The sequence below is a fragment of the Lissotriton helveticus genome, chromosome 2_2 (genome assembly GCF_964261635.1).
Source record: "Lissotriton helveticus chromosome 2_2, aLisHel1.1, whole genome shotgun sequence".
Classification (NCBI taxonomy): domain Eukaryota; kingdom Metazoa; phylum Chordata; class Amphibia; order Caudata; family Salamandridae; genus Lissotriton; species Lissotriton helveticus.
The window spans coordinates 524207675-524231073 of record NC_136060.1 but is presented as its reverse complement, the minus strand read 5'-3'; the positions used below and the strand labels follow the sequence as shown (position 1 = coordinate 524231073).

Here is a 23399-nt window from a genome sequence, read left to right as displayed (position 1 = left end):
AGAGCTGCAGCTGTGGGGAAGGGATGAGATGCATGGACAGAGCTGTGTGTGTCCTGGTGGTGGAGCAGAGCTGCAGCTGTGGGGAAGGGATGAGATGCATGGACAGAGCTGTGTGTGTCCCGGTGGTTGAGCAGAGCTGCAGCTGTGGGGAAGGGATGAGATGCATTGGCAGAGCTGTGTGTGTCCCGGTGGTGGAGCAGCAGTGCTGCAGCTGTAAGGAAGGGATGAGATGCATGGACAGAGCTGTGTGTGTCCCGGTGGTGGAGCAGAGCTGCAGCTGTGGGGAAGGGATGAGATGCGTGGACAGAGCTGCGTGTGTCCTGGTGGTGGAGCAGCAGAGCTGCAGCTGGAGGGAAGGGTTGAGATGCATGGACAGAGCTGTTTGTGTCCCGGTGGTGGAGTAACAGAGCTGCAGCTGTGGGGAAGGGATGAGATGCATTGGCAGAGCTGTGTGTGTCCCGGTGGTGGAGCAGCAGTGCTGCAGCTGTAAGGAAGGGATGAGATGCATGAACAGAGCTGTGTGTGTCCCGATGGTGGAGCAGCAGTGCTGCAGCTGTAAGGAAGGGATGAGATGCATGGACAGAGCTGTGTGTGTCCCGGTCGGTGGAGTAACAGAGGTGCAGCTGGAGGGAAGGGATGAGATGCATGGACAGAGCTGTGTGTGTCCTGGTGGTGGAGCAGCAGTGCTGCAGCTGTAAGGAAGGGATGAGATGCATGAACAGAGCTGTGTGTGTCCTGGTGGTGGAGCAGCAGAGCTGCTGCTGTGTGGAAGGGATGAGATGCGTGGACAGAGCTGTGTGTGTCCTGGTGGTGGAGCAGCAGAGCTGCAGCTGTAAGGAAAGGAAGAGATGCATGGACAGAGCTGTTTGTGTCCCGGTGGTGGAGTAACAGAGCTGCAGCTGTGGGGAAGGGATGAAATGCATGAACAGAGCTGTGTGTGTCCCGGTGGTGGAGCAGCAGAGCTGTTGCTGGAGGGAAGGGATGAGGTGCGTGGACAGAGCTGTGTGTGTCCCGGTGGTGGAGCAGCAGAGCTGCAGCTGGAGGGAAGGAATGAGATGCGTGGACAGAGCTGTGTGTGTCCCAGTGGTTGAGTAGCAGAGCTGCAGCTGTGGGGAAGGGATGAGATGCATTGGCAGAGCTGTGTGTGTCCCGGTGGTGGAGCAGCAGAGCTGTTGCTGGAGGGAAGGGATGAGATGCATGGACAGAGCTGTGTGTGTCCTGGTGGTGCAGTAACAGAGCTGCAGCTGTAAGGAAGGGATGAGATGCATGAACAGAGCTGTGTGTGTCCCGGTGGTTGAGTAACAGAGCTGCAGCTGGAGGGAAGGGATGAGATGCATGGACAGAGCTGTGTGTGTCCTGGTGGTTGAGTAACAGAGCTGCAGCTGGAGGGAAGGGATGAGATGCATTGGCAGAGCTGTGTGTGTCCCGGTGGTGGAGCAGCAGAGCTGCAGCTGTGGGGAAGGGATGAGATGCATGAACAGAGCTGTGTGTGTCCTGGTGGTTGAGTAACAGAGCTGCAGCTGTAAGGAAGGGATGAGATGCATGAACAGAGCTGTGTGTGTCCCAGTGGTTGAGTAACAGAGCTGCAGCTGGAGGGAAGGGATGAGATGCATTGGCAGAGCTGTGTGTGTCCCGGTGGTGGAGCAGCAGAGCTGCAGCTGTGGGGAAGGGATGAGATGCATGAACAGAGCTGTGTGTGTCCTGGTGGTGGAGCAGCGGAGCTGCAGCTGTGGGGAAGGGATGAGGTGCTTGGACAGAGCTGTGTGTGTCCCGGTGGTTGAGTAACAGAGCTGCAGCTGGAGGGAAGGGATGAGATGCATTGGCAGAGCTGTGTGTGTCCCGGTGGTGGAGCAGCAGAGCTGCAGCTGTGGGGAAGGGATGAGATGCATGAACAGAGCTGTGTGTGTCCTGGTGGTGGAGCAGCGGAGCTGCAGCTGTGGGGAAGGGATGAGGTGCTTGGACAGAGCTGTGTGTGTCCCGGTGGTTGAGTAACAGAGCTGCAGCTGGAGGGAAGGGATGAGATGCGTGGACAGAGCTGTGTGCCTCCCGGTGGTGGAGTAACAGAGCTGCAGCTGTAGGGAAGGGATGAGATGCATGGACAGAGCTGTGTGTCTCCCGTTGGTGGAGTAACAGAGCTGCAGCTGTGGGGGAGGGATGAGATGCATGAACAGAGCTGTGTGTGTCCCGGTGGTGGAGCAGAGCTGCAGCTGGAGGGACGGGATGAGATGCGTGGACAGAGCTGTGTGTGTCCCGGTGGTGGAGCAGCAGAGCTGCAGCTGGAGGGAAGGGATGAGATGCATGAACAGAGCTGTGTGTGTCCTGGTGATGGAGTAACAGATCTGCAGCTGGAGGGAAGGGATGAGATGCATGGACAGAGCTGTGTGTGTCCTGGTGATGGAGTAACAGAGCTGCAGCTGGAGGGAAGGGATGAGATGCATGGACAGAGCTGTGTGTGTCCCGGTGGTTGAGCAGCAGTGCTGCAGCTGTAGGGAAGGGATGAGATGCGTTGACAGAGCTGCGTGTGTCCCGGTGATGGAGTAGCAGAGCTGCATGTGTCCCGGTGGTGGAGCAGCAGAGCTGCAGCTGTGGGGAAGGGATGAGATGCATGGACAGAGCTGTGTGTGTCCTGGTGGTGGAGCAGCAGTGCTGCAGCTGTAAGGAAGGGATGAGATGCATGAACAGAGCTGTGTGTGTCCTGGTGGTGGAGCAGCAGAGCTGCAGCTGTGTGGAAGGGATGAGATGCGTGGACAGAGCTGTGTGTGTCCTGGTGGTGGAGCAGCAGAGCTGCAGCTGTAAGGAAAGGAAGAGATGCATGGACAGAGCTGTTTGTGTCCCGGTGGTGGAGTAACAGAGCTGCAGCTGTGGGGAAGGGATGAAATGCATGAACAGAGCTGTGTGTGTCCCAGTGGTGGAGCAGCAGAGCTGTTGCTGGAGGGAAGGGATGAGGTGCGTAGACAGAGCTGTGTGTGTCCCGGTGGTGGAGCAGCAGAGCTGCAGCTGAAGGGAAGGGATGAGATGCTTGGACAGAGCTGTGTGTGTCCCGGTGGTTGAGTAACAGAGCTGCAGCTGTAAGGAAGGGATGAGATGCATGAACAGAGCTGTGTGTGTCCCGGTGGTGGAGCAGCAGAGCTGCATCTGTGGGGAAGGGATGAAATGCATGAACAGAGCTGTGTGTGTCCCGGTGGTGGAGCAGCAGTGCTGTTGCTGGAGGGAAGGGATGAGATGCATGGACAGAGCTGTGTGTGTCCCGGTGGTTGAGTAACAGAGCTGCAGCTGGAGGGAAGGGATGAGATGCATGAACTGAGCTGTGTGTGTCCCGGTGGTTGAGCAGAGCTGCAGCTGGAGGGAAGGGATGAGATGCATGGACAGAGCTGTGTGTGTCCTGGTGGTTGAGTAACAGAGCTGCAGCTGGAGGGAAGGGATGAGATGCATTGGCAGAGCTGTGTGTGTCCCGGTGGTGGAGCAGCAGAGCTGCAGCTGTGGGGAAGGGATGAGATGCATGAACAGAGCTGTGTGTGTCCTGGTGGTTGAGTAACAGAGCTGCAGCTGTAAGGAAGGGATGAGATGCATGAACAGAGCTGTGTGTGTCCCGGTGGTTGAGTAAAAGAGCTGCAGCTGGAGGGAAGGGATGAGATGCATTGGCAGAGCTGTGTGTGTCCCGGTGGTGGAGCAGCAGAGCTGCAGCTGTGGGGAAGGGATGAGATGCATGAACAGAGCTGTGTGTGTCCTGGTGGTGGAGCAGCGGAGCTGCAGCTGTGGGGAAGGGATGAGGTGCTTGGACAGAGCTGTGTGTGTCCCGGTGGTTGAGTAACAGAGCTGCAGCTGGAGGGAAGGGATGAGATGCATTGGCAGAGCTGTGTGTGTCCCGGTGGTGGAGCAGCAGAGCTGCAGCTGTGGGGAAGGGATGAGATGCATGAACAGAGCTGTGTGTGTCCTGGTGGTGGAGCAGCGGAGCTGCAGCTGTGGGGAAGGGATGAGGTGCTTGGACAGAGCTGTGTGTGTCCCGGTGGTTGAGTAACAGAGCTGCAGCTGGAGGGAAGGGATGAGATGCGTGGACAGAGCTGTGTGTGTCCCGGTGGTGGAGCAGCAGAGCTGCAGCTGTAGGGAAGGGATGAGATGCATGGACAGAGCTGTGTGTCTCCTGTTGGTGGAGTAACAGAGCTGCAGCTGTGGGGGAGGGATGAGATGCATGAACAGAGCTGTGTGTGTCCCGGTGGTGGAGCAGAGCTGCAGCTGGAGGGACGGGATGAGATGCGTGGACAGAGCTGTGTGTGTCCCGGTGGTGGAGCAGCAGAGCTGCAGCTGGAGGGAAGGGATGAGATGCATGAACAGAGCTGTGTGTGTCCTGGTGATGGAGTAACAGATCTGCAGCTGGAGGGAAGGGATGAGATGCATGGACAGAGCTGTGTGTGTCCTGGTGATGGAGTAACAGAGCTGCAGCTGGAGGGAAGGGATGAGATGCATGGACAGAGCTGTGTGTGTCCTGGTGATGGAGTAACAGAGCTGCAGCTGGAGGGAAGGGATGAAATGCATGGACAGAGCTGTGTGTGTCCTGGTCATGGAGTAACAGAGCTGCAGCTGGAGGGAAGGGATGAGATGCATGGACAGAGCTGTGTGTGTCCTGGTGATGGAGTAACAGAGCTGCAGCTGGAGGGAAGGGATGAGATGCATCGACGGAGCTGTGTGTGCCCCGGTGGTGGAGTAGGAGAGCTGCAGCTGAAGGGAAGGGATGAGATGCGTGAACAGAGCTGTGTGTGTCCTGGTGGTTGAGTAACAGAGCTGCAGCTGAAGGGAAGGGATGAGATGCATGAACAGAGCTGTGTGTGTCCTGGTGGTTGAGTAACAGAGCTGCAGCTGGAGGGAAGGGATGAGATGCATGGAAAGAGCTGTGTGTGTCCCGGTGGTTGAGTAACAGAGGTGCAGCTGTAGGGAAGGGATGACATGCATGAATAGAGCTGTGTGTGTCCCGGTGGTGGAGCAGAGCTGCAGCTGGAGGGACGGGATGAGATGCGTGGACAGAGCTGTGTGTGTCCCGGTGGTGGAGTAACAGAGCTGCAGCTGTAGGGAAGGGATGAGATGCATGAACAGAGCTGTGTGTGTCCCGGTGGTGGAGCAGCAGAGCTGCAGCTGTGGGGAAGGGATGACATGCATGAATAGAGCTCTGTGTGTCCCGGTGGTTGAGTAACAGAGCTGCAGCTGGAGGGACGGGATGAGATGCATGGACAGAGCTGTGTGTGTCCCGGTGGTGGAGCAGAGCTGCAGCTGTGGGGAAGGGATGAGATGCATCGACGGAGCTGTGTGTGCCCCGGTGGTGGAGTAACAGAGCTGCAGCTGGAGGGAAGGGATTAGATGCGTGGACAGAGCTGTGTGTGTGTCCCGGTGGTGGAGCAGCAGAGGTGCAGCTGGAGGGAAGGGATTACATGCGTGGATAGAGCTGTGTGTGTCCCGGTGGTGGAGTAACAGAGCTGCAGCTGTGGGGAAGGGGAAGGGATGAGATGCATGAACAGAGCTGTGTGTGTCCCGGTGGTGGAGCAGCAGAGCTGCAGCTGTGGGGAAGGGATTAGATGCGTGGATAGAGCTGTGTGTGTCCCGGTGGTGGAGCAGCAGAGCTGCAGCTGGAGGGAAGGGATGAGATGCATGGACAGAGCTGTGTGTGTCCCGGTGGTGGAGCAGCAGAGCTGCAGCTGGAGGGAAGGGATGAGATGCATGGACAGAGCTGTGTGTCTCCCGTTGGTGGAGCAGCAGAGCTGCAGCTGTGGGGGAGGGATGAGATGCATGGAAAGAGCTGTGTGTGTCCAGGTGGTGGAGCAGAGCTGCAGCTGGAGGGAAGGGATAAGATGCGTGGACAGAGCTGTGTGTGCCCCGGTGGTGGAGTAGCAGAGGTGCAGCTAGAGGGAAGGGATGAGATGCATGGACAGAGCTGTGTGTGTCCTGGTGGTGGAGTAACAGAGCTGCAGCTGGAGGGAAGGGTTGAGATGCATGAACAGAGCTGTGTGTCCTGGTGGTGGAGCAGCAGAGCTGCAGCTGTAAGGAAAGGATGAGATGCATGGACAGAGCTGTTTGTGCCCCGGTGATGGAGCAGCAGAGCTGCAGCTGTGGGGAAGGGATGAGATGCATGGACAGAGCTGTGTGTGTCCCAGTGGAGCAGCAGAGCTGCAGCTGTGGGGAAGGGATGAGATGCATGAACAGAGCTGTGTGTGTCCCGGTGGTGGAGCAGCAGAGCTGCAGCTGTGGGGAAGGGATGAGATGCATGAACAGAGCTGTGTGTGTCCCGGTGGTGGAGTAGCAGTGCTGCAGCAGTGGGGAAGGGATGAGATGTATGTACAGAGCTGCGTGTGTCCCGGTGGTGGAGCAGCAGAGCTGCAGCTGTAGGGAAGGGATGAGATGCATTGGCAGAGCTGTGTGTGTCCCGGTGGTGGAGCAGCAGAGCTGCAGCTGTGGGGAAGGGATGAGATGCATGAACATAGCTGTGTGTGTCCCGGTGGTGGAGCAGCAGTGCTGCAGCTGTAAGGAAGGGATGAGATGCATGGACAGAGCTGTGTGTGTCCCGGTGGTGGAGCAGCAGAGCTGCAGCTGTAAGGAAGGGATGAGATGCATGGACAGAGCTGTGTGTGTCCCGGTGGTGGAGCAGCAGAGCTGCAGCTGTAAGGAAGGGATGAGATGCATGGACAGAGCTGTGTGTGTCCCGGTGGTGGAGCAGCAGAGCTGCAGCTGTGGGGAAGGGATGAGATGCGTGGACAGAGCTGTGTGTGTCCTGGTGGTGGAGCAGCAGAGATAATGCTGTAAGGAAAGGATGAGATGCATGGACAGAGCTGTTTGTGTCCCGGTGGTGAGTAACAGAGCTGCAGCTGGAGGGAAGGGATGAGATGCATGGACAGAGCTGTGTGTGTCCCGGTGGTGGAGTAACAGAGCTGCTGCTGTGGGGAAGGGATGAGATGCATTGGCAGAGCTGTGTGTGTCCCGGTGGTGGAGCAGCAGTGCTGCAGCTGTAAGGAAGGGATGAGATGCATGAACAGAGCTGTGTGTGTCCCGGTGGTGGAGCAGCAGCGCTGCAGCTGTAAGGAAGGGATGAGATGCATGGACAGAGCTGTGTGTGTCCCGGTGGTGGAGCAGCAGAGCTGCAGCTGTGGGGAAGGGATGAGATGCATGAACAGAGCTGTGTGTGTCCTGGTGGTGGAGCAGCAGAGCTGCAGCTGTGGGGAAGGGATGAGATGCATGGACAGAGCTGTGTGTGTCCCGGTGGTTGAGTAACAGAGCTGCAGCTGGAGGGAAGGGATGAGATGCATTGGCAGAGCTGTGTGTGTCCCGGTGGTGGAGCAGCAGAGCTGCAGCTGTGGGGAAGGGATGAGATGCATGAACAGAGCTGTGTGTGTCCTGGTGGTTGAGTAACAGAGCTGCAGCTGGAGGGAAGGGATGAGATGCATTGGCAGAGCTGTGTGTGTCCCGGTGGTGGAGCAGCAGAGCTGCAGCTGTGGGGAAGGGATGAGATGCATGAACAGAGCTGTCTGTGTCCTGGTGGTGGAGCAGCGGAGCTGCAGCTGTGGGGAAGGGATGAGATGCATGAACAGAGCTGTGTGTGTCCCGGTGGTGGAGCAGCAGTGCTGCAGCTGTAAGGAAGGGATGAGATGCATGGACAGAGCTGAGTGTGTCCCGGTGGTGGAGCAGCAGAGCTGCAGCTGTGGGGAAGGGATGAGATGCATGGACAGAGCTGTGTGTGTCCCGGTGGTGGAGCAGCAGAGCTGCAGCTGTAAGGAAGGGATGAGATGCATGGACAGAGCTGTGTGTGTCCCGGTGGTGGAGCAGCAGAGCTGCAGCTGTAAGGAAGGGATGAGATGCATGGACAGAGCTGTGTGTGTCCCGGTGGTGGAGCAGCAGAGCTGCAGCTGTGGGGAAGGGATGAGATGCGTGGACAGAGCTGTGTGTGTCCTGGTGGTGGAGCAGCAGAGATAATGCTGTAAGGAAAGGATGAGATGCATGGACAGAGCTGTTTGTGTCCCGGTGGTGAGTAACAGAGCTGCAGCTGTGGGGAAGGGATGAGATGCATGAACAGAGCTGTGTGTGTCCTGGTGGTTGAGTAACAGAGCTGCAGCTGGAGGGAAGGGATGAGATGCATTGGCAGAGCTGTGTGTGTCCCGGTGGTGGAGCAGCAGAGCTGCAGCTGTGGGGAAGGGATGAGATGCATGAACAGAGCTGTCTGTGTCCTGGTGGTGGAGCAGCGGAGCTGCAGCTGTGGGGAAGGGATGAGATGCATGAACAGAGCTGTGTGTGTCCCGGTGGTGGAGCAGCAGTGCTGCAGCTGTAAGGAAGGGATGAGATGCATGGACAGAGCTGAGTGTGTCCCGGTGGTGGAGCAGCAGAGCTGCAGCTGTGGGGAAGGGATGAGATGCATGGACAGAGCTGTGTGTGTCCCGGTGGTGGAGCAGCAGAGCTGCAGCTGTAAGGAAGGGATGAGATGCATGGACAGAGCTGTGTGTGTCCCGGTGGTGGAGCAGCAGAGCTGCAGCTGTAAGGAAGGGATGAGATGCATGGACAGAGCTGTGTGTGTCCCGGTGGTGGAGCAGCAGAGCTGCAGCTGTGGGGAAGGGATGAGATGCGTGGACAGAGCTGTGTGTGTCCTGGTGGTGGAGCAGCAGAGATAATGCTGTAAGGAAAGGATGAGATGCATGGACAGAGCTGTTTGTGTCCCGGTGGTGAGTAACAGAGCTGCAGCTGGAGGGAAGGGATGAGATGCATGGACAGAGCTGTGTGTGTCCCGGTGGTGGAGTAACAGAGCTGCAGCTGTGGGGAAGGGATGAGATGCATTGGCAGAGCTGTGTGTGTCCCGGTGGTGGAGCAGCAGTGCTGCAGCTGTAAGGAAGGGATGAGATGCATGAACAGAGCTGTGTGTGTCCCGGTGGTGGAGCAGCAGCGCTGCAGCTGTAAGGAAGGGATGAGATGCATGGACAGAGCTGTGTGTGTCCCGGTGGTGGAGCAGCAGAGCTGCAGCTGTGGGGAAGGGATGAGATGCATGAACAGAGCTGTGTGTGTCCTGGTGGTGGAGCAGCAGAGCTGCAGCTGTGGGGAAGGGATGAGATGCATGGACAGAGCTGTGTGTGTCCCGGTGGTTGAGTAACAGAGCTGCAGCTGGAGGGAAGGGATGAGATGCATTGGCAGAGCTGTGTGTGTCCCGGTGGTGGAGCAGCAGAGCTGCAGCTGTGGGGAAGGGATGAGATGCATGAACAGAGCTGTGTGTGTCCTGGTGGTTGAGTAACAGAGCTGCAGCTGTAAGGAAGGGATGAGATGCATGAACAGAGCTGTGTGTGTCCCGGTGGTTGAGTAACAGAGCTGCAGCTGGAGGGAAGGGATGAGATGCATTGGCAGAGCTGTGTGTGTCCCGGTGGTGCAGCAGAGCTGCAGCTGGAGGGAAGGGATGAGATGCATGAACAGAGCTGTGTGTGTCCCGGTGGTGGAGCAGCAGAGCTGCAGCTGTGGGGAAGGGATGAGATGCATGAACAGAGCTGTGTGTGTCCCGGTGGTGGAGCAGCAGAGCTGCAGCTGTGGGGAAGGGATGAGATGCATGGACAGAGCTGTGTGTGTCCCGGTGGTGGAGCAGCAGTGCTGCAGCAGTGGGGAAGGGATGAGATGTATGTACAGAGCTGCGTGTGTCCCGGTGGTGGAGCAGCAGAGCTGCAGCTGTAGGGAAGGGATGAGATGCATTGGCAGAGCTGTGTGTGTCCCGGTGGTGGAGCAGCAGAGCTGCAGCTGTGGGGAAGGGATGAGATGTATGTACAGAGCTGCGTGTGTCCCGGTGGTGGAGCAGCAGAGCTGCAGCTGTAGGGAAGGGATGAGATGCATTGGCAGAGCTGTGTGTGTCCCGGTGGTGGAGCAGCAGAGCTGCAGCTGTGGGGAAGGGATGAGATGCATGAACAGAGCTGTGTGTGTCCCGGTGGTGGAGCAGCAGTGCTGCAGCTGTAAGGAAGGGATGAGATGCATGGACAGAGCTGTGTGTGTCCCGGTGGTGGAGCAGCAGAGCTGCAGCTGTAAGGAAGGGATGAGATGCATGGACAGAGCTGTGTGTGTCCCGGTGGTGGAGCAGCAGAGCTGCAGCTGTAAGGAAGGGATGAGATGCATGGACAGAGCTGTGTGTGTCCCGGTGGTGGAGCAGCAGTGCTGCAGCTGTAAGGAAGGGATGAGATGCATGGACAGAGCTGTGTGTGTCCCGGTGGTGGAGCAGAGCTGCAGCTGTGGGGAAGGGATGAGATGCGTGGACAGAGCTGCGTGTGTCCTGGTGGTGGAGCAGCAGAGCTGCAGCTGGAGGGAAGGGATGAGATGCATGGACAGAGCTGTTTGTGTCCCGGTGGTGGAGTAACAGAGCTGCAGCTGTGGGGAAGGGATGAGATGCATTGGCAGAGCTGTGTGTGTCCCGGTGGTGGAGCAGCAGTGCTGCAGCTGTAAGGAAGGGATGAGATGCATGAACAGAGCTGTGTGTGTCCCGGTGGTGGAGCAGCAGAGCTGCAGCTGTGGGGAAGGGATGAGATGCGTGGACAGAGCTGTGTGTGTCCTGGTGGTGGAGCAGCAGAGATAATGCTGTAAGGAAAGGATGAGATGCATGGACAGAGCTGTTTGTGTCCCGGTGGTTGAGTAACAGAGCTGCAGCTGGAGGGAAGGGATGAGATGCATGGACAGAGCTGTGTGTGTCCCGGTGGTGGAGTAACAGAGCTGCATCTGTGGGGAAGGGATGAGATGCATTGGCAGAGCTGTGTGTGTCCCGGTGGTGGAGCAGCAGTGCTGCAGCTGTAAGGAAGGGATGAGATGCATGAACAGAGCTGTGTGTGTCCCGGTGGTGGAGCAGCAGTGCTGCAGCTGTAAGGAAGGGATGAGATGCATGGACAGAGCTGTGTGTGTCCCGGTGGTGGAGCAGCAGAGCTGCAGCTGTGGGGAAGGGATGAGATGCATGAACAGAGCTGTGTGTGTCCTGGTGGTGGAGCAGCAGAGCTGCAGCTGTGGGGAAGGGATGAGATGCATGGACAGAGCTGTGTGTGTCCCGGTGGTTGAGTAACAGAGCTGCAGCTGGAGGGAAGGGATGAGATGCATTGGCAGAGCTGTGTGTGTCCCGGTGGTGGAGCAGCAGAGCTGCAGCTGTGGGGAAGGGATGAGATGCATGAACAGAGCTGTGTGTGTCCTGGTGGTTGAGTAACAGAGCTGCAGCTGTAAGGAATGGATGAGATGCATGAACAGAGCTGTGTGTGTCCCGGTGGTTGAGTAACAGAGCTGCAGCTGGAGGGAAGGGATGAGATGCATGAACAGAGCTGTCTGTGTCCTGGTGGTGGAGCAGCAGAGCTGCAGCTGTGGGGAAGGGATGAGATGCATGAACAGAGCTGTCTGTGTCCTGGTGGTGGAGCAGCGGAGCTGCAGCTGTGGGGAAGGGATGAGATGCATGAACAGAGCTGTGTGTGTCCCGGTGGTGGAGCAGCAGAGCTGCAGCTGTGGGGAAGGGATGAGATGCATGGACAGAGCTGTGTGTGTCCCGGTGGTGGAGTAGCAGAGCTGCAGCAGTGGGGAAGGGATGAGATGCAAGGACAGAGCTGTGTGTGCCCCGGTGGTTGAGTAACAGAGCTGCAGCTGGAGGGAAGGGATGAGATGCATGAACAGAGCTGTCTGTGTCCTGGTGGTGGAGCAGCAGAGCTGCAGCTGTGGGGAAGGGATGAGATGCATGAACAGAGCTGTGTGTGTCCCGGTGGATGAGCAGCAGAGATGCAGCTGTGGGGAAGGGATGAGATGCATGGACAGAGCTGTGTGTGTCCTGGTGGAGGAGCAGCAGAGCTGCAGCTGTAAGGAAGGGATGAGATGCATGGACAGAGCTGCGTGTGTCCTGGTGGTGGAGCAGCAGAGCTGCAGCTGTAAGGAAGGGATGAGATGCATGGACAGAGCTGTGTGTGTCCCGGTGGATGAGCAGCAGAGCTGCAGCTGTGGGGAAGGAATGAGAAGCGTGGTCAGAGCTGTGTGTGTCCCGGTGGTGGAGCAGAGCTGCAGCTGTGGGGAAGGGATGAGATGCATGGACAGAGCTGTGTGTGTCCTGGTGGTGGAGCAGAGCTGCAGCTGTGGGGAAGGGATGAGATGCATGGACAGAGCTGTGTGTGTCCCGGTGGTTGAGCAGAGCTGCAGCTGTGGGGAAGGGATGAGATGCATTGGCAGAGCTGTGTGTGTCCCGGTGGTGGAGCAGCAGTGCTGCAGCTGTAAGGAAGGGATGAGATGCATGGACAGAGCTGTGTGTGTCCCGGTGGTGGAGCAGAGCTGCAGCTGTGGGGAAGGGATGAGATGCGTGGACAGAGCTGCGTGTGTCCTGGTGGTGGAGCAGCAGAGCTGCAGCTGGAGGGAAGGGTTGAGATGCATGGACAGAGCTGTTTGTGTCCCGGTGGTGGAGTAACAGAGCTGCAGCTGTGGGGAAGGGATGAGATGCATTGGCAGAGCTGTGTGTGTCCCGGTGGTGGAGCAGCAGTGCTGCAGCTGTAAGGAAGGGATGAGATGCATGAACAGAGCTGTGTGTGTCCCGATGGTGGAGCAGCAGTGCTGCAGCTGTAAGGAAGGGATGAGATGCATGGACAGAGCTGTGTGTGTCCCGGTCGGTGGAGTAACAGAGGTGCAGCTGGAGGGAAGGGATGAGATGCATGGACAGAGCTGTGTGTGTCCTGGTGGTGGAGCAGCAGTGCTGCAGCTGTAAGGAAGGGATGAGATGCATGAACAGAGCTGTGTGTGTCCTGGTGGTGGAGCAGCAGAGCTGCTGCTGTGTGGAAGGGATGAGATGCGTGGACAGAGCTGTGTGTGTCCTGGTGGTGGAGCAGCAGAGCTGCAGCTGTAAGGAAAGGAAGAGATGCATGGACAGAGCTGTTTGTGTCCCGGTGGTGGAGTAACAGAGCTGCAGCTGTGGGGAAGGGATGAAATGCATGAACAGAGCTGTGTGTGTCCCGGTGGTGGAGCAGCAGAGCTGTTGCTGGAGGGAAGGGATGAGGTGCGTGGACAGAGCTGTGTGTGTCCCGGTGGTGGAGCAGCAGAGCTGCAGCTGGAGGGAAGGAATGAGATGCGTGGACAGAGCTGTGTGTGTCCCAGTGGTTGAGTAGCAGAGCTGCAGCTGTGGGGAAGGGATGAGATGCATTGGCAGAGCTGTGTGTGTCCCGGTGGTGGAGCAGCAGAGCTGTTGCTGGAGGGAAGGGATGAGATGCATGGACAGAGCTGTGTGTGTCCTGGTGGTGCAGTAACAGAGCTGCAGCTGTAAGGAAGGGATGAGATGCATGAACAGAGCTGTGTGTGTCCCGGTGGTTGAGTAACAGAGCTGCAGCTGGAGGGAAGGGATGAGATGCATGGACAGAGCTGTGTGTGTCCTGGTGGTTGAGTAACAGAGCTGCAGCTGGAGGGAAGGGATGAGATGCATTGGCAGAGCTGTGTGTGTCCCGGTGGTGGAGCAGCAGAGCTGCAGCTGTGGGGAAGGGATGAGATGCATGAACAGAGCTGTGTGTGTCCTGGTGGTTGAGTAACAGAGCTGCAGCTGTAAGGAAGGGATGAGATGCATGAACAGAGCTGTGTGTGTCCCAGTGGTTGAGTAACAGAGCTGCAGCTGGAGGGAAGGGATGAGATGCATTGGCAGAGCTGTGTGTGTCCCGGTGGTGGAGCAGCAGAGCTGCAGCTGTGGGGAAGGGATGAGATGCATGAACAGAGCTGTGTGTGTCCTGGTGGTGGAGCAGCGGAGCTGCAGCTGTGGGGAAGGGATGAGGTGCTTGGACAGAGCTGTGTGTGTCCCGGTGGTTGAGTAACAGAGCTGCAGCTGGAGGGAAGGGATGAGATGCATTGGCAGAGCTGTGTGTGTCCCGGTGGTGGAGCAGCAGAGCTGCAGCTGTGGGGAAGGGATGAGATGCATGAACAGAGCTGTGTGTGTCCTGGTGGTGGAGCAGCGGAGCTGCAGCTGTGGGGAAGGGATGAGGTGCTTGGACAGAGCTGTGTGTGTCCCGGTGGTTGAGTAACAGAGCTGCAGCTGGAGGGAAGGGATGAGATGCGTGGACAGAGCTGTGTGCCTCCCGGTGGTGGAGTAACAGAGCTGCAGCTGTAGGGAAGGGATGAGATGCATGGACAGAGCTGTGTGTCTCCCGTTGGTGGAGTAACAGAGCTGCAGCTGTGGGGGAGGGATGAGATGCATGAACAGAGCTGTGTGTGTCCCGGTGGTGGAGCAGAGCTGCAGCTGGAGGGACGGGATGAGATGCGTGGACAGAGCTGTGTGTGTCCCGGTGGTGGAGCAGCAGAGCTGCAGCTGGAGGGAAGGGATGAGATGCATGAACAGAGCTGTGTGTGTCCTGGTGATGGAGTAACAGATCTGCAGCTGGAGGGAAGGGATGAGATGCATGGACAGAGCTGTGTGTGTCCTGGTGATGGAGTAACAGAGCTGCAGCTGGAGGGAAGGGATGAGATGCATGGACAGAGCTGTGTGTGTCCCGGTGGTTGAGCAGCAGTGCTGCAGCTGTAGGGAAGGGATGAGATGCGTTGACAGAGCTGCGTGTGTCCCGGTGATGGAGTAGCAGAGCTGCATGTGTCCCGGTGGTGGAGCAGCAGAGCTGCAGCTGTGGGGAAGGGATGAGATGCATGGACAGAGCTGTGTGTGTCCTGGTGGTGGAGCAGCAGTGCTGCAGCTGTAAGGAAGGGATGAGATGCATGAACAGAGCTGTGTGTGTCCTGGTGGTGGAGCAGCAGAGCTGCAGCTGTGTGGAAGGGATGAGATGCGTGGACAGAGCTGTGTGTGTCCTGGTGGTGGAGCAGCAGAGCTGCAGCTGTAAGGAAAGGAAGAGATGCATGGACAGAGCTGTTTGTGTCCCGGTGGTGGAGTAACAGAGCTGCAGCTGTGGGGAAGGGATGAAATGCATGAACAGAGCTGTGTGTGTCCCAGTGGTGGAGCAGCAGAGCTGTTGCTGGAGGGAAGGGATGAGGTGCGTAGACAGAGCTGTGTGTGTCCCGGTGGTGGAGCAGCAGAGCTGCAGCTGAAGGGAAGGGATGAGATGCTTGGACAGAGCTGTGTGTGTCCCGGTGGTTGAGTAACAGAGCTGCAGCTGTAAGGAAGGGATGAGATGCATGAACAGAGCTGTGTGTGTCCCGGTGGTGGAGCAGCAGAGCTGCATCTGTGGGGAAGGGATGAAATGCATGAACAGAGCTGTGTGTGTCCCGGTGGTGGAGCAGCAGTGCTGTTGCTGGAGGGAAGGGATGAGATGCATGGACAGAGCTGTGTGTGTCCCGGTGGTTGAGTAACAGAGCTGCAGCTGGAGGGAAGGGATGAGATGCATGAACTGAGCTGTGTGTGTCCCGGTGGTTGAGCAGAGCTGCAGCTGGAGGGAAGGGATGAGATGCATGGACAGAGCTGTGTGTGTCCTGGTGGTTGAGTAACAGAGCTGCAGCTGGAGGGAAGGGATGAGATGCATTGGCAGAGCTGTGTGTGTCCCGGTGGTGGAGCAGCAGAGCTGCAGCTGTGGGGAAGGGATGAGATGCATGAACAGAGCTGTGTGTGTCCTGGTGGTTGAGTAACAGAGCTGCAGCTGTAAGGAAGGGATGAGATGCATGAACAGAGCTGTGTGTGTCCCGGTGGTTGAGTAAAAGAGCTGCAGCTGGAGGGAAGGGATGAGATGCATTGGCAGAGCTGTGTGTGTCCCGGTGGTGGAGCAGCAGAGCTGCAGCTGTGGGGAAGGGATGAGATGCATGAACAGAGCTGTGTGTGTCCTGGTGGTGGAGCAGCGGAGCTGCAGCTGTGGGGAAGGGATGAGGTGCTTGGACAGAGCTGTGTGTGTCCCGGTGGTTGAGTAACAGAGCTGCAGCTGGAGGGAAGGGATGAGATGCATTGGCAGAGCTGTGTGTGTCCCGGTGGTGGAGCAGCAGAGCTGCAGCTGTGGGGAAGGGATGAGATGCATGAACAGAGCTGTGTGTGTCCTGGTGGTGGAGCAGCGGAGCTGCAGCTGTGGGGAAGGGATGAGGTGCTTGGACAGAGCTGTGTGTGTCCCGGTGGTTGAGTAACAGAGCTGCAGCTGGAGGGAAGGGATGAGATGCGTGGACAGAGCTGTGTGTGTCCCGGTGGTGGAGCAGCAGAGCTGCAGCTGTAGGGAAGGGATGAGATGCATGGACAGAGCTGTGTGTCTCCTGTTGGTGGAGTAACAGAGCTGCAGCTGTGGGGGAGGGATGAGATGCATGAACAGAGCTGTGTGTGTCCCGGTGGTGGAGCAGAGCTGCAGCTGGAGGGACGGGATGAGATGCGTGGACAGAGCTGTGTGTGTCCCGGTGGTGGAGCAGCAGAGCTGCAGCTGGAGGGAAGGGATGAGATGCATGAACAGAGCTGTGTGTGTCCTGGTGATGGAGTAACAGATCTGCAGCTGGAGGGAAGGGATGAGATGCATGGACAGAGCTGTGTGTGTCCTGGTGATGGAGTAACAGAGCTGCAGCTGGAGGGAAGGGATGAGATGCATGGACAGAGCTGTGTGTGTCCTGGTGATGGAGTAACAGAGCTGCAGCTGGAGGGAAGGGATGAAATGCATGGACAGAGCTGTGTGTGTCCTGGTCATGGAGTAACAGAGCTGCAGCTGGAGGGAAGGGATGAGATGCATGGACAGAGCTGTGTGTGTCCTGGTGATGGAGTAACAGAGCTGCAGCTGGAGGGAAGGGATGAGATGCATCGACGGAGCTGTGTGTGCCCCGGTGGTGGAGTAGGAGAGCTGCAGCTGAAGGGAAGGGATGAGATGCGTGAACAGAGCTGTGTGTGTCCTGGTGGTTGAGTAACAGAGCTGCAGCTGAAGGGAAGGGATGAGATGCATGAACAGAGCTGTGTGTGTCCTGGTGGTTGAGTAACAGAGCTGCAGCTGGAGGGAAGGGATGAGATGCATGGAAAGAGCTGTGTGTGTCCCGGTGGTTGAGTAACAGAGGTGCAGCTGTAGGGAAGGGATGACATGCATGAATAGAGCTGTGTGTGTCCCGGTGGTGGAGCAGAGCTGCAGCTGGAGGGACGGGATGAGATGCGTGGACAGAGCTGTGTGTGTCCCGGTGGTGGAGTAACAGAGCTGCAGCTGTAGGGAAGGGATGAGATGCGTGGACTGAGCTGTGTGTGTCCTGGTGGTGGAGCAGCAGAGCTGCAGCTGTGGGGAAGGGATGAGATGCATGGACAGAGCTGTGTGTGTCCTGGTGGTTGAGTAACAGAGCTGCAGCTGTAAGGAAGGGATGAGATGCATGAACAGAGCTGTGTGTGTCCCGGTGGTTGAGTAACAGAGCTGCAGCTGTGTGGAAGGGATGAGATGCATGAACAGAGCTGTGTGTGTCCCGGTGGTTGAGTAACAGAGCTGCAGCTGTGTGGAAGGGATGAGATGCATGAACAGAGCTGTGTGTGTGTCCTGGTGGTGGAGCAGCAGAGCTGCAGCTGTGGGGCAGTGATGAGGTGCGTGGACAGAGCTGTGTGTGTCCCGGTGGTTGAGTAACAGAGCTGCAGCTGGAGGGAAGGGATGAGATGCGTGGACAGAGCTGTGTGTGTCCCGGTGGTAGAGTAACAGAGCTGCAGCTGTGGGGAAGGGATGAGATGCATGAACAGAGCTGTGTGTGTCCCGGTGGTGGAGTAACAGAGCTGCAGCATGGAAAGACTCTTAGAGGGTAAATGCAGGAACATTAAGAACAATTATTTCCAAATAGTATTTTTTTCTTCAAAATTGATATTTGGTAATCATCATTCTTAATGTATGAAACATGTATTTTTTAATTAGCAAAACCTAATGGGTCACATAGAGACTGTTTGCATGAATATTAATGAGGTAGGTCAGAATTCAAGACCCATTAAGAATGGTGGCCATCACATGAATGGTGGCCTGCTGAGGGATACTGATGGTATGCCTCTTTTTCTTGTTGAAAACTCAAAATTGGAGGTATTTAACATGTGCTGTAAATACCTCAATCTAACAAACAACAGAAGAGTACCTTAATAACACAAAAAACTACAACGGCGAAGAGGGGGGTCAGAAACTTATTCCACCACCACCGCCCGTGAGTGTATGAAAAATCCGGGGAGTGTGTACTTCAATGCGCACATAGTGAGGAAAAGAAGGAACCCTCAGGCACCCACACAAGGCAGGTAGCCAGTTGTCTTCATCGGGTTCCAGTTTGTTAGTACGTGAATAATACCAGAAATAAGTGCTAGTTAAAATGAGTGTTGACTACTCCCTCAACAAAAGATTTTTTAATAAAGGGGTAGTTCTAACCCAATTAAAAACAAAGTGAACAATCGGACATGTAAAAGGTCGTGTAAATTTGATCCCAATGTCCTGGAAAAAAGGTCGACATGTTTCAGCTATCGAGCCCAAACTCGGCTCAGCATTCCTCAGGACCAGTATATATTCTTAGCTGTGAGGAGGTGCACACTAAGGCACCTACTTCAAACCAGGTAGATAGACAAGAAGAAAATTACAAACTTGTAATCGATGCACTGTGACTCTCATGTGCAAGCACTCTCATGTCAGAGTGTTCTACATCTGTGAAAAAAACAACAACAACATAAATAAATTTCTAAACATATGTGTATCCTCACTCGCAGGCATGCTGACTGAATGAACACATCACAGTCGTCTCACCAATCCCACACCCAGTGATCCAACAGACAGTCAATGAATTGGGAACTTTCTCCCCAGATATGGTGCAAAAATGTAAATAAAGCCATTGCAACCTTCTTCATTATATTCTGCAACACTCAACAATTAAGTATTCTTCAAAATTTGGAAGATTCCATGAGTAACGATGCATGACGCTGATGTCCTCATGCATCTAGGGTCATTAATAAACCCAGTTCCAAGGTCTTAGTTTCAACCCGCACTTATTCAAATTAGACTAAAAACAAAACGGATTTCCTTCGTGAGATTAAAAAATACCTCACTCTGAAGAAATTAGAGAGCTGTGGTTGGTGAAAGAGGTATTTTAAAGAACGGAGCACGCATTAACCAATCGCCATCGGGCGTAAGACAAATTAGCAGCATGGATTGCTGTCCGTCACACTGAAGCTTGGGGTAGAGCCAACCATGGCACGAAGGGTGCCACAGCATCCACATTTCAAAAATCCACTCTTTGGCTCTTGACACTTACTTATTGTAGAGTTCTCGAGACCTTGCACGCAGTGAGTGACGTCCGCGGGGCAAAGTCTGTAAATACCGGAGCAGGTGGTAGTGCCCACAGAGAAGCACTTCTCGCAAAGTAGGCAATTCACTGAAATGAAAAATAGTCCTTATTTCCTAGATTTCTATACATAATGTTTTTAATTGAAAAAATTGGCAATGGAAATTTACAAAGTCTTGCCTTCCAAAGCAGAAATTATAACACATTCTCACTGTAATGACTCAACAAAGAATCATAATTAAAGAAATGAAGGTGTCCTAGGTCTGAAACACAAGGGCTGTCCTTTCCAGAGAGGTGTCAGTGGGACATCAGTGGACGGATGTATGTCAGTACAACGCGATCTTTTAGATCGCGGTACTTGACATCGCAGATTTTACAACGCAAGTCGTTACTACAACTTGCATTGGAGGGCGCGGATTTAGGAATTTTATAATTTTATATTCCAACACCAGTCCTCGTAACAGTAGGGAAGGTGTTGGAATATAAAATGACAACATTCCTTATCCCACAGCGCCATCCAGCGCAAGTCGTAATAACGACTTGCGTTGTAATAGCTGCGTGGAAAATGTCGTGCGGTGTAAACACCGCGTTGTAAACGACGCTTCCCTCAGTGGGCACCTCCGTGGACGATGCTTTTTGACATCCATCATTGTCACTAAGGCATCTGGTGCGTTTGGGTTCATATATAAAAGCCCTGCTCTCATTGGGTTTACAATTACAACACGTGTTCTAAAGTTAACAGTCCCAGACATTCAACAGAGCTGGCTTTAGCCCTGGTGGCACCCGGTGTAACACTGTTTGTAGACGTACTACACTGATCACATCCGCCACGGATTCTCTCACTACCACCCTTTAACAGTGCCTCTAAATCTCCAGAAACACTTTTTCTAAGATGCATTTAATTAGTATAGCGCCCCTCATACCAGTGTAGGGTGTCAGAGCACTTTACATCCCATTCACACTACAGAGAGACCATAATCATATGTGTGTAAATCAGCATATAGGAAATGTTCTATAAAACAGAGGACTACAAGTTGTAGGAGTGGAGAACCTCAGCCTTAAGGCCCGGCGGCGCAGGGTACGCCTGAAATCCCCTGGATTCACCTGCCTTGTCAGATACAGAGACACGGACTCTTCGTCTGGCGTAGAAGATAGTTTTTATTAGCTGCAGCTAGTACAGTGGTCTTAGAAGTGGTCTGTAAAACGAGGTTCAATAGAGACTGCCACTTAACTCCGTGGCGCACAGGTTTATATACGATACAGTACAATGCAAAATACAATCACACGAGAGCATGCGACATAGACAAACGTTATAAACAATGCTTTAAGTCTAAAGCAACTCAAGTTTCCCGGTTATGTTTGTCACTCAACCCCTTGAGTAAATTACAAGTGAATCCACACAATCCGATTTACAAGTAAAGAAAACACAGCTGCATGTTGTAGAAGGACAATCGTGAAACAGGAGAATGTATGAGACATGTAGCGAAGGACAGCAGATAAGATAACCTGGAGGAAAGAATGGTGTGAACCAACAAATAGTCCGGACGGAGATTAATCAGCTCAGACAGTTAGTGTACTCGGCCAGACCCTGACACTCGTTAGTAAACATAGGCAAAGAAGCCACCTGACACGTGAAGGCAGAAACGACAAAAACATCGCGTTCGCCGCGTTGCCTGAGTGAGGGCAACACAAAATGGCGGCGATTACAAAATGGAGGCTGAGCACGAACGAATTCGTAATTTACAAAACCTCAGGAGTTACATTTCATCCATACAGGCAGGCACAATAGTTTAATAGTGATTAGTCTGCAGAAGCACAATCTCAGAATTTATAACATAACAACATGGTTGGGGGTACCCTTTAATAATAAGAACGGAAATCTCCTCTTCTAAGATGACGGATAGTCACACTACTGCTCAAAAGGAAAAATAAAATAATAAAAAGGTATCCCCCAGGGGGTTGGGGCTGGCCAGAGAAGGGGAGGAATGGTTTGAACTCCCTAAGTGTACATGATTGCTTGCAGATCCTGGTGGGAAACATCCTTTACAACGCAACTTTTACAACGCACTACCATTACGACGAAACTTTTACAACGCAAGTCATTACAACCAATTGCGCTGGAGGGCGCTCTAGGATAGGGAATAGTTTAATTACTATCCAACACCTTCCCTACTATCCACGGGGACTGGAGTTGGAATAGTAAATTAAACTATTCCACTATCCAGCACACCCCAACGCAAGTCGTTGTAACGACTTGCGTTGTAAAACCTGTGTCGTAATGGCATGCGTTGTAAAAGCATGCGTTGTAGTGACATACATCCGATCCTGGAGAGGTTCATCACCATTCATTCCTTCTCTGAGGGCCGATCCACAACGCTCCGGCCAATAACAACGCTTCATTGCAGGGGCACCTGCCTAGTTGCAAGACAGTCATTTGAGCACCAGCGCAATAAAAGAGGGCAGGATTGCACCATTTCTGCCCTTTCCTTTTGATGTAGGGCAGCGAAGCAGGAAGGCTTGTGGCGCTGCCCTCTGTCAAAAATAAGTAAACAAAGCCCACAGTGCCTCCACTTAATATCAGCGCCAGGTGCAGTGGCATCAGTCACACCACCCTAGAGCTGACCTTGACTTTCAAACCCCACACACACCATTGTAATTCAGCACTTCAAACCTGACTAGTTTTGACAGGTGTCAAATACATGATAAATACCCAGATATACAGATTTTGGTGCTTAATGCATCAAATTCCCCATTTATTTACCGATTCTTAGGAACAGATTTTTTAAGGTTCTGTCGATTAGACCCTGGAGCCTGAATTTTTTCAGTAGTGGTAAATAGCTCACTCTCTGTGACACTAATTACAAACAAGGTGGTACATTTTCATCTTGAATTACAAACTATGCGATAACTATTTCCCCAGATAGATTCTGGCAGGATAGGCATGTCCAAATATATATGGGGGAGAGAAGTCTGCGTGACCGGCCACGAAGCATGAGCCAGAGGGTCCCAATAGATCCTACATTGAGATTTTTGGACTATTAACTTTTAAAAGGTGATCCGAGCTCCCACCACCTACAAATCAACCACAAGAAAAACTACAACACCTATAAGTCAGGCAACCTCTGACGCTTACACATGAAGAGGAAACTACTCCAAGAGGGAAACTGAATGTTAACTATACACCACCGACCCAGGCTCAAGTCCGTCTGAGGTGCCATCCAGGACGGACCCTCACTGCTGGACAAGGAAGGGACATGCAAGTCTCGGTCGGTGCTGGGGGGGTCTCCAGCGAGATATCTTGCCATTAAGAGACATATTAGCGCATATAAATCAAGGGTTGTTAGCTTTTGCAATCCTTGACATGCAAGGCCACCTTGTTTAGCCCTAGTGGCCTTGATAAATCCAAAGTACCATAAAGCTGCATTGCGTGACTCTGCCCCAGAGAGGTATTCTGTGAATGGAGCATGGGTGTTCCCATGCAAAACCCATGGATTTTGGCAAATGGGGGTGTCCGCAGGTCGGTCATCACATGTATAGGATAATGTATAGGATAAGCAGTTATCATAGTGTAGCAATTATGTGGTAAAACCTACATACAATCCCCAATACCCTCCGTCTCGCCCTGGGGAGACAACATAACTGTAGGTCAGCGACTTCTAGGACTTTTTTTTTTTTTTAAACAAGAACCCCCCCTTATATTTGAAAAGAGCCTTTCGGGTGCCAAAGGTAGGACTCAACATTGATTTGAAGCGGGGTGTAAAGGAACGGGTTCTAAGGGTTCTCAGAGGGAAGCACTACCTCCTTTTTCCGGCTGACTTAAGTGCTTCTCAGACACCACTGAATCATTACTTTGTCCCTGTGGAGCTCCTGGACGACTGTGGGGAATGAATGAATGAATGAATGAGTGAGTCCTCTTACCTCCGGCATTGAGTGCGCAGAGCAGGACCGCAGCTGTGAGGAGAGTCCTCATGGTGCCCTGGAGTAGGTTGAGTGGCAGAGTGTGGGCTGGAGCAGCTGAGCTTGTCTTCTACACAGCCACTACTGAGGACAGGGCTTTTTATACTGTGCAAAGGGGTGGGGTCAGGGGCCACCTGAGCCGCCCACAAAGTAAAAAACGGATGACCCTCACTGTGATTGGATGCGCTTCTGAGACAGCCCTTCTGCAAAACAGACTTGTGAGCTGATGCACTGCACACCTCATGAGTAAATACATCCTAAAAGCTCTTCTCACTGAGGGCTTCTAGCAGCATTTGACCTTT

At 54.2% G+C, this 23399-nt stretch overlaps 1 protein-coding gene across 1 annotated transcript in view; it reads right to left on the bottom strand.

Annotated features, from left to right (window-relative positions):
* The window catches only part of LOC144821933 (uncharacterized), an 80582-nt gene extending 57426 nt beyond the window's left edge, over positions 1-23156 (bottom strand). Inside the window, exons 1-2 of the mRNA XM_078679082.1 lie at positions 23059-23156; positions 19111-19230 (exon numbers count right to left, since the gene is read on the bottom strand). Of these exons, the coding sequence (XP_078535208.1) occupies positions 19111-19230; positions 23059-23110 (172 nt within the window). The 5' untranslated portion in view covers positions 23111-23156. The remainder of the gene's footprint in view (positions 1-19110; positions 19231-23058) is intronic.
* Between the last annotated feature and the right edge of the window lie 243 nt (positions 23157-23399).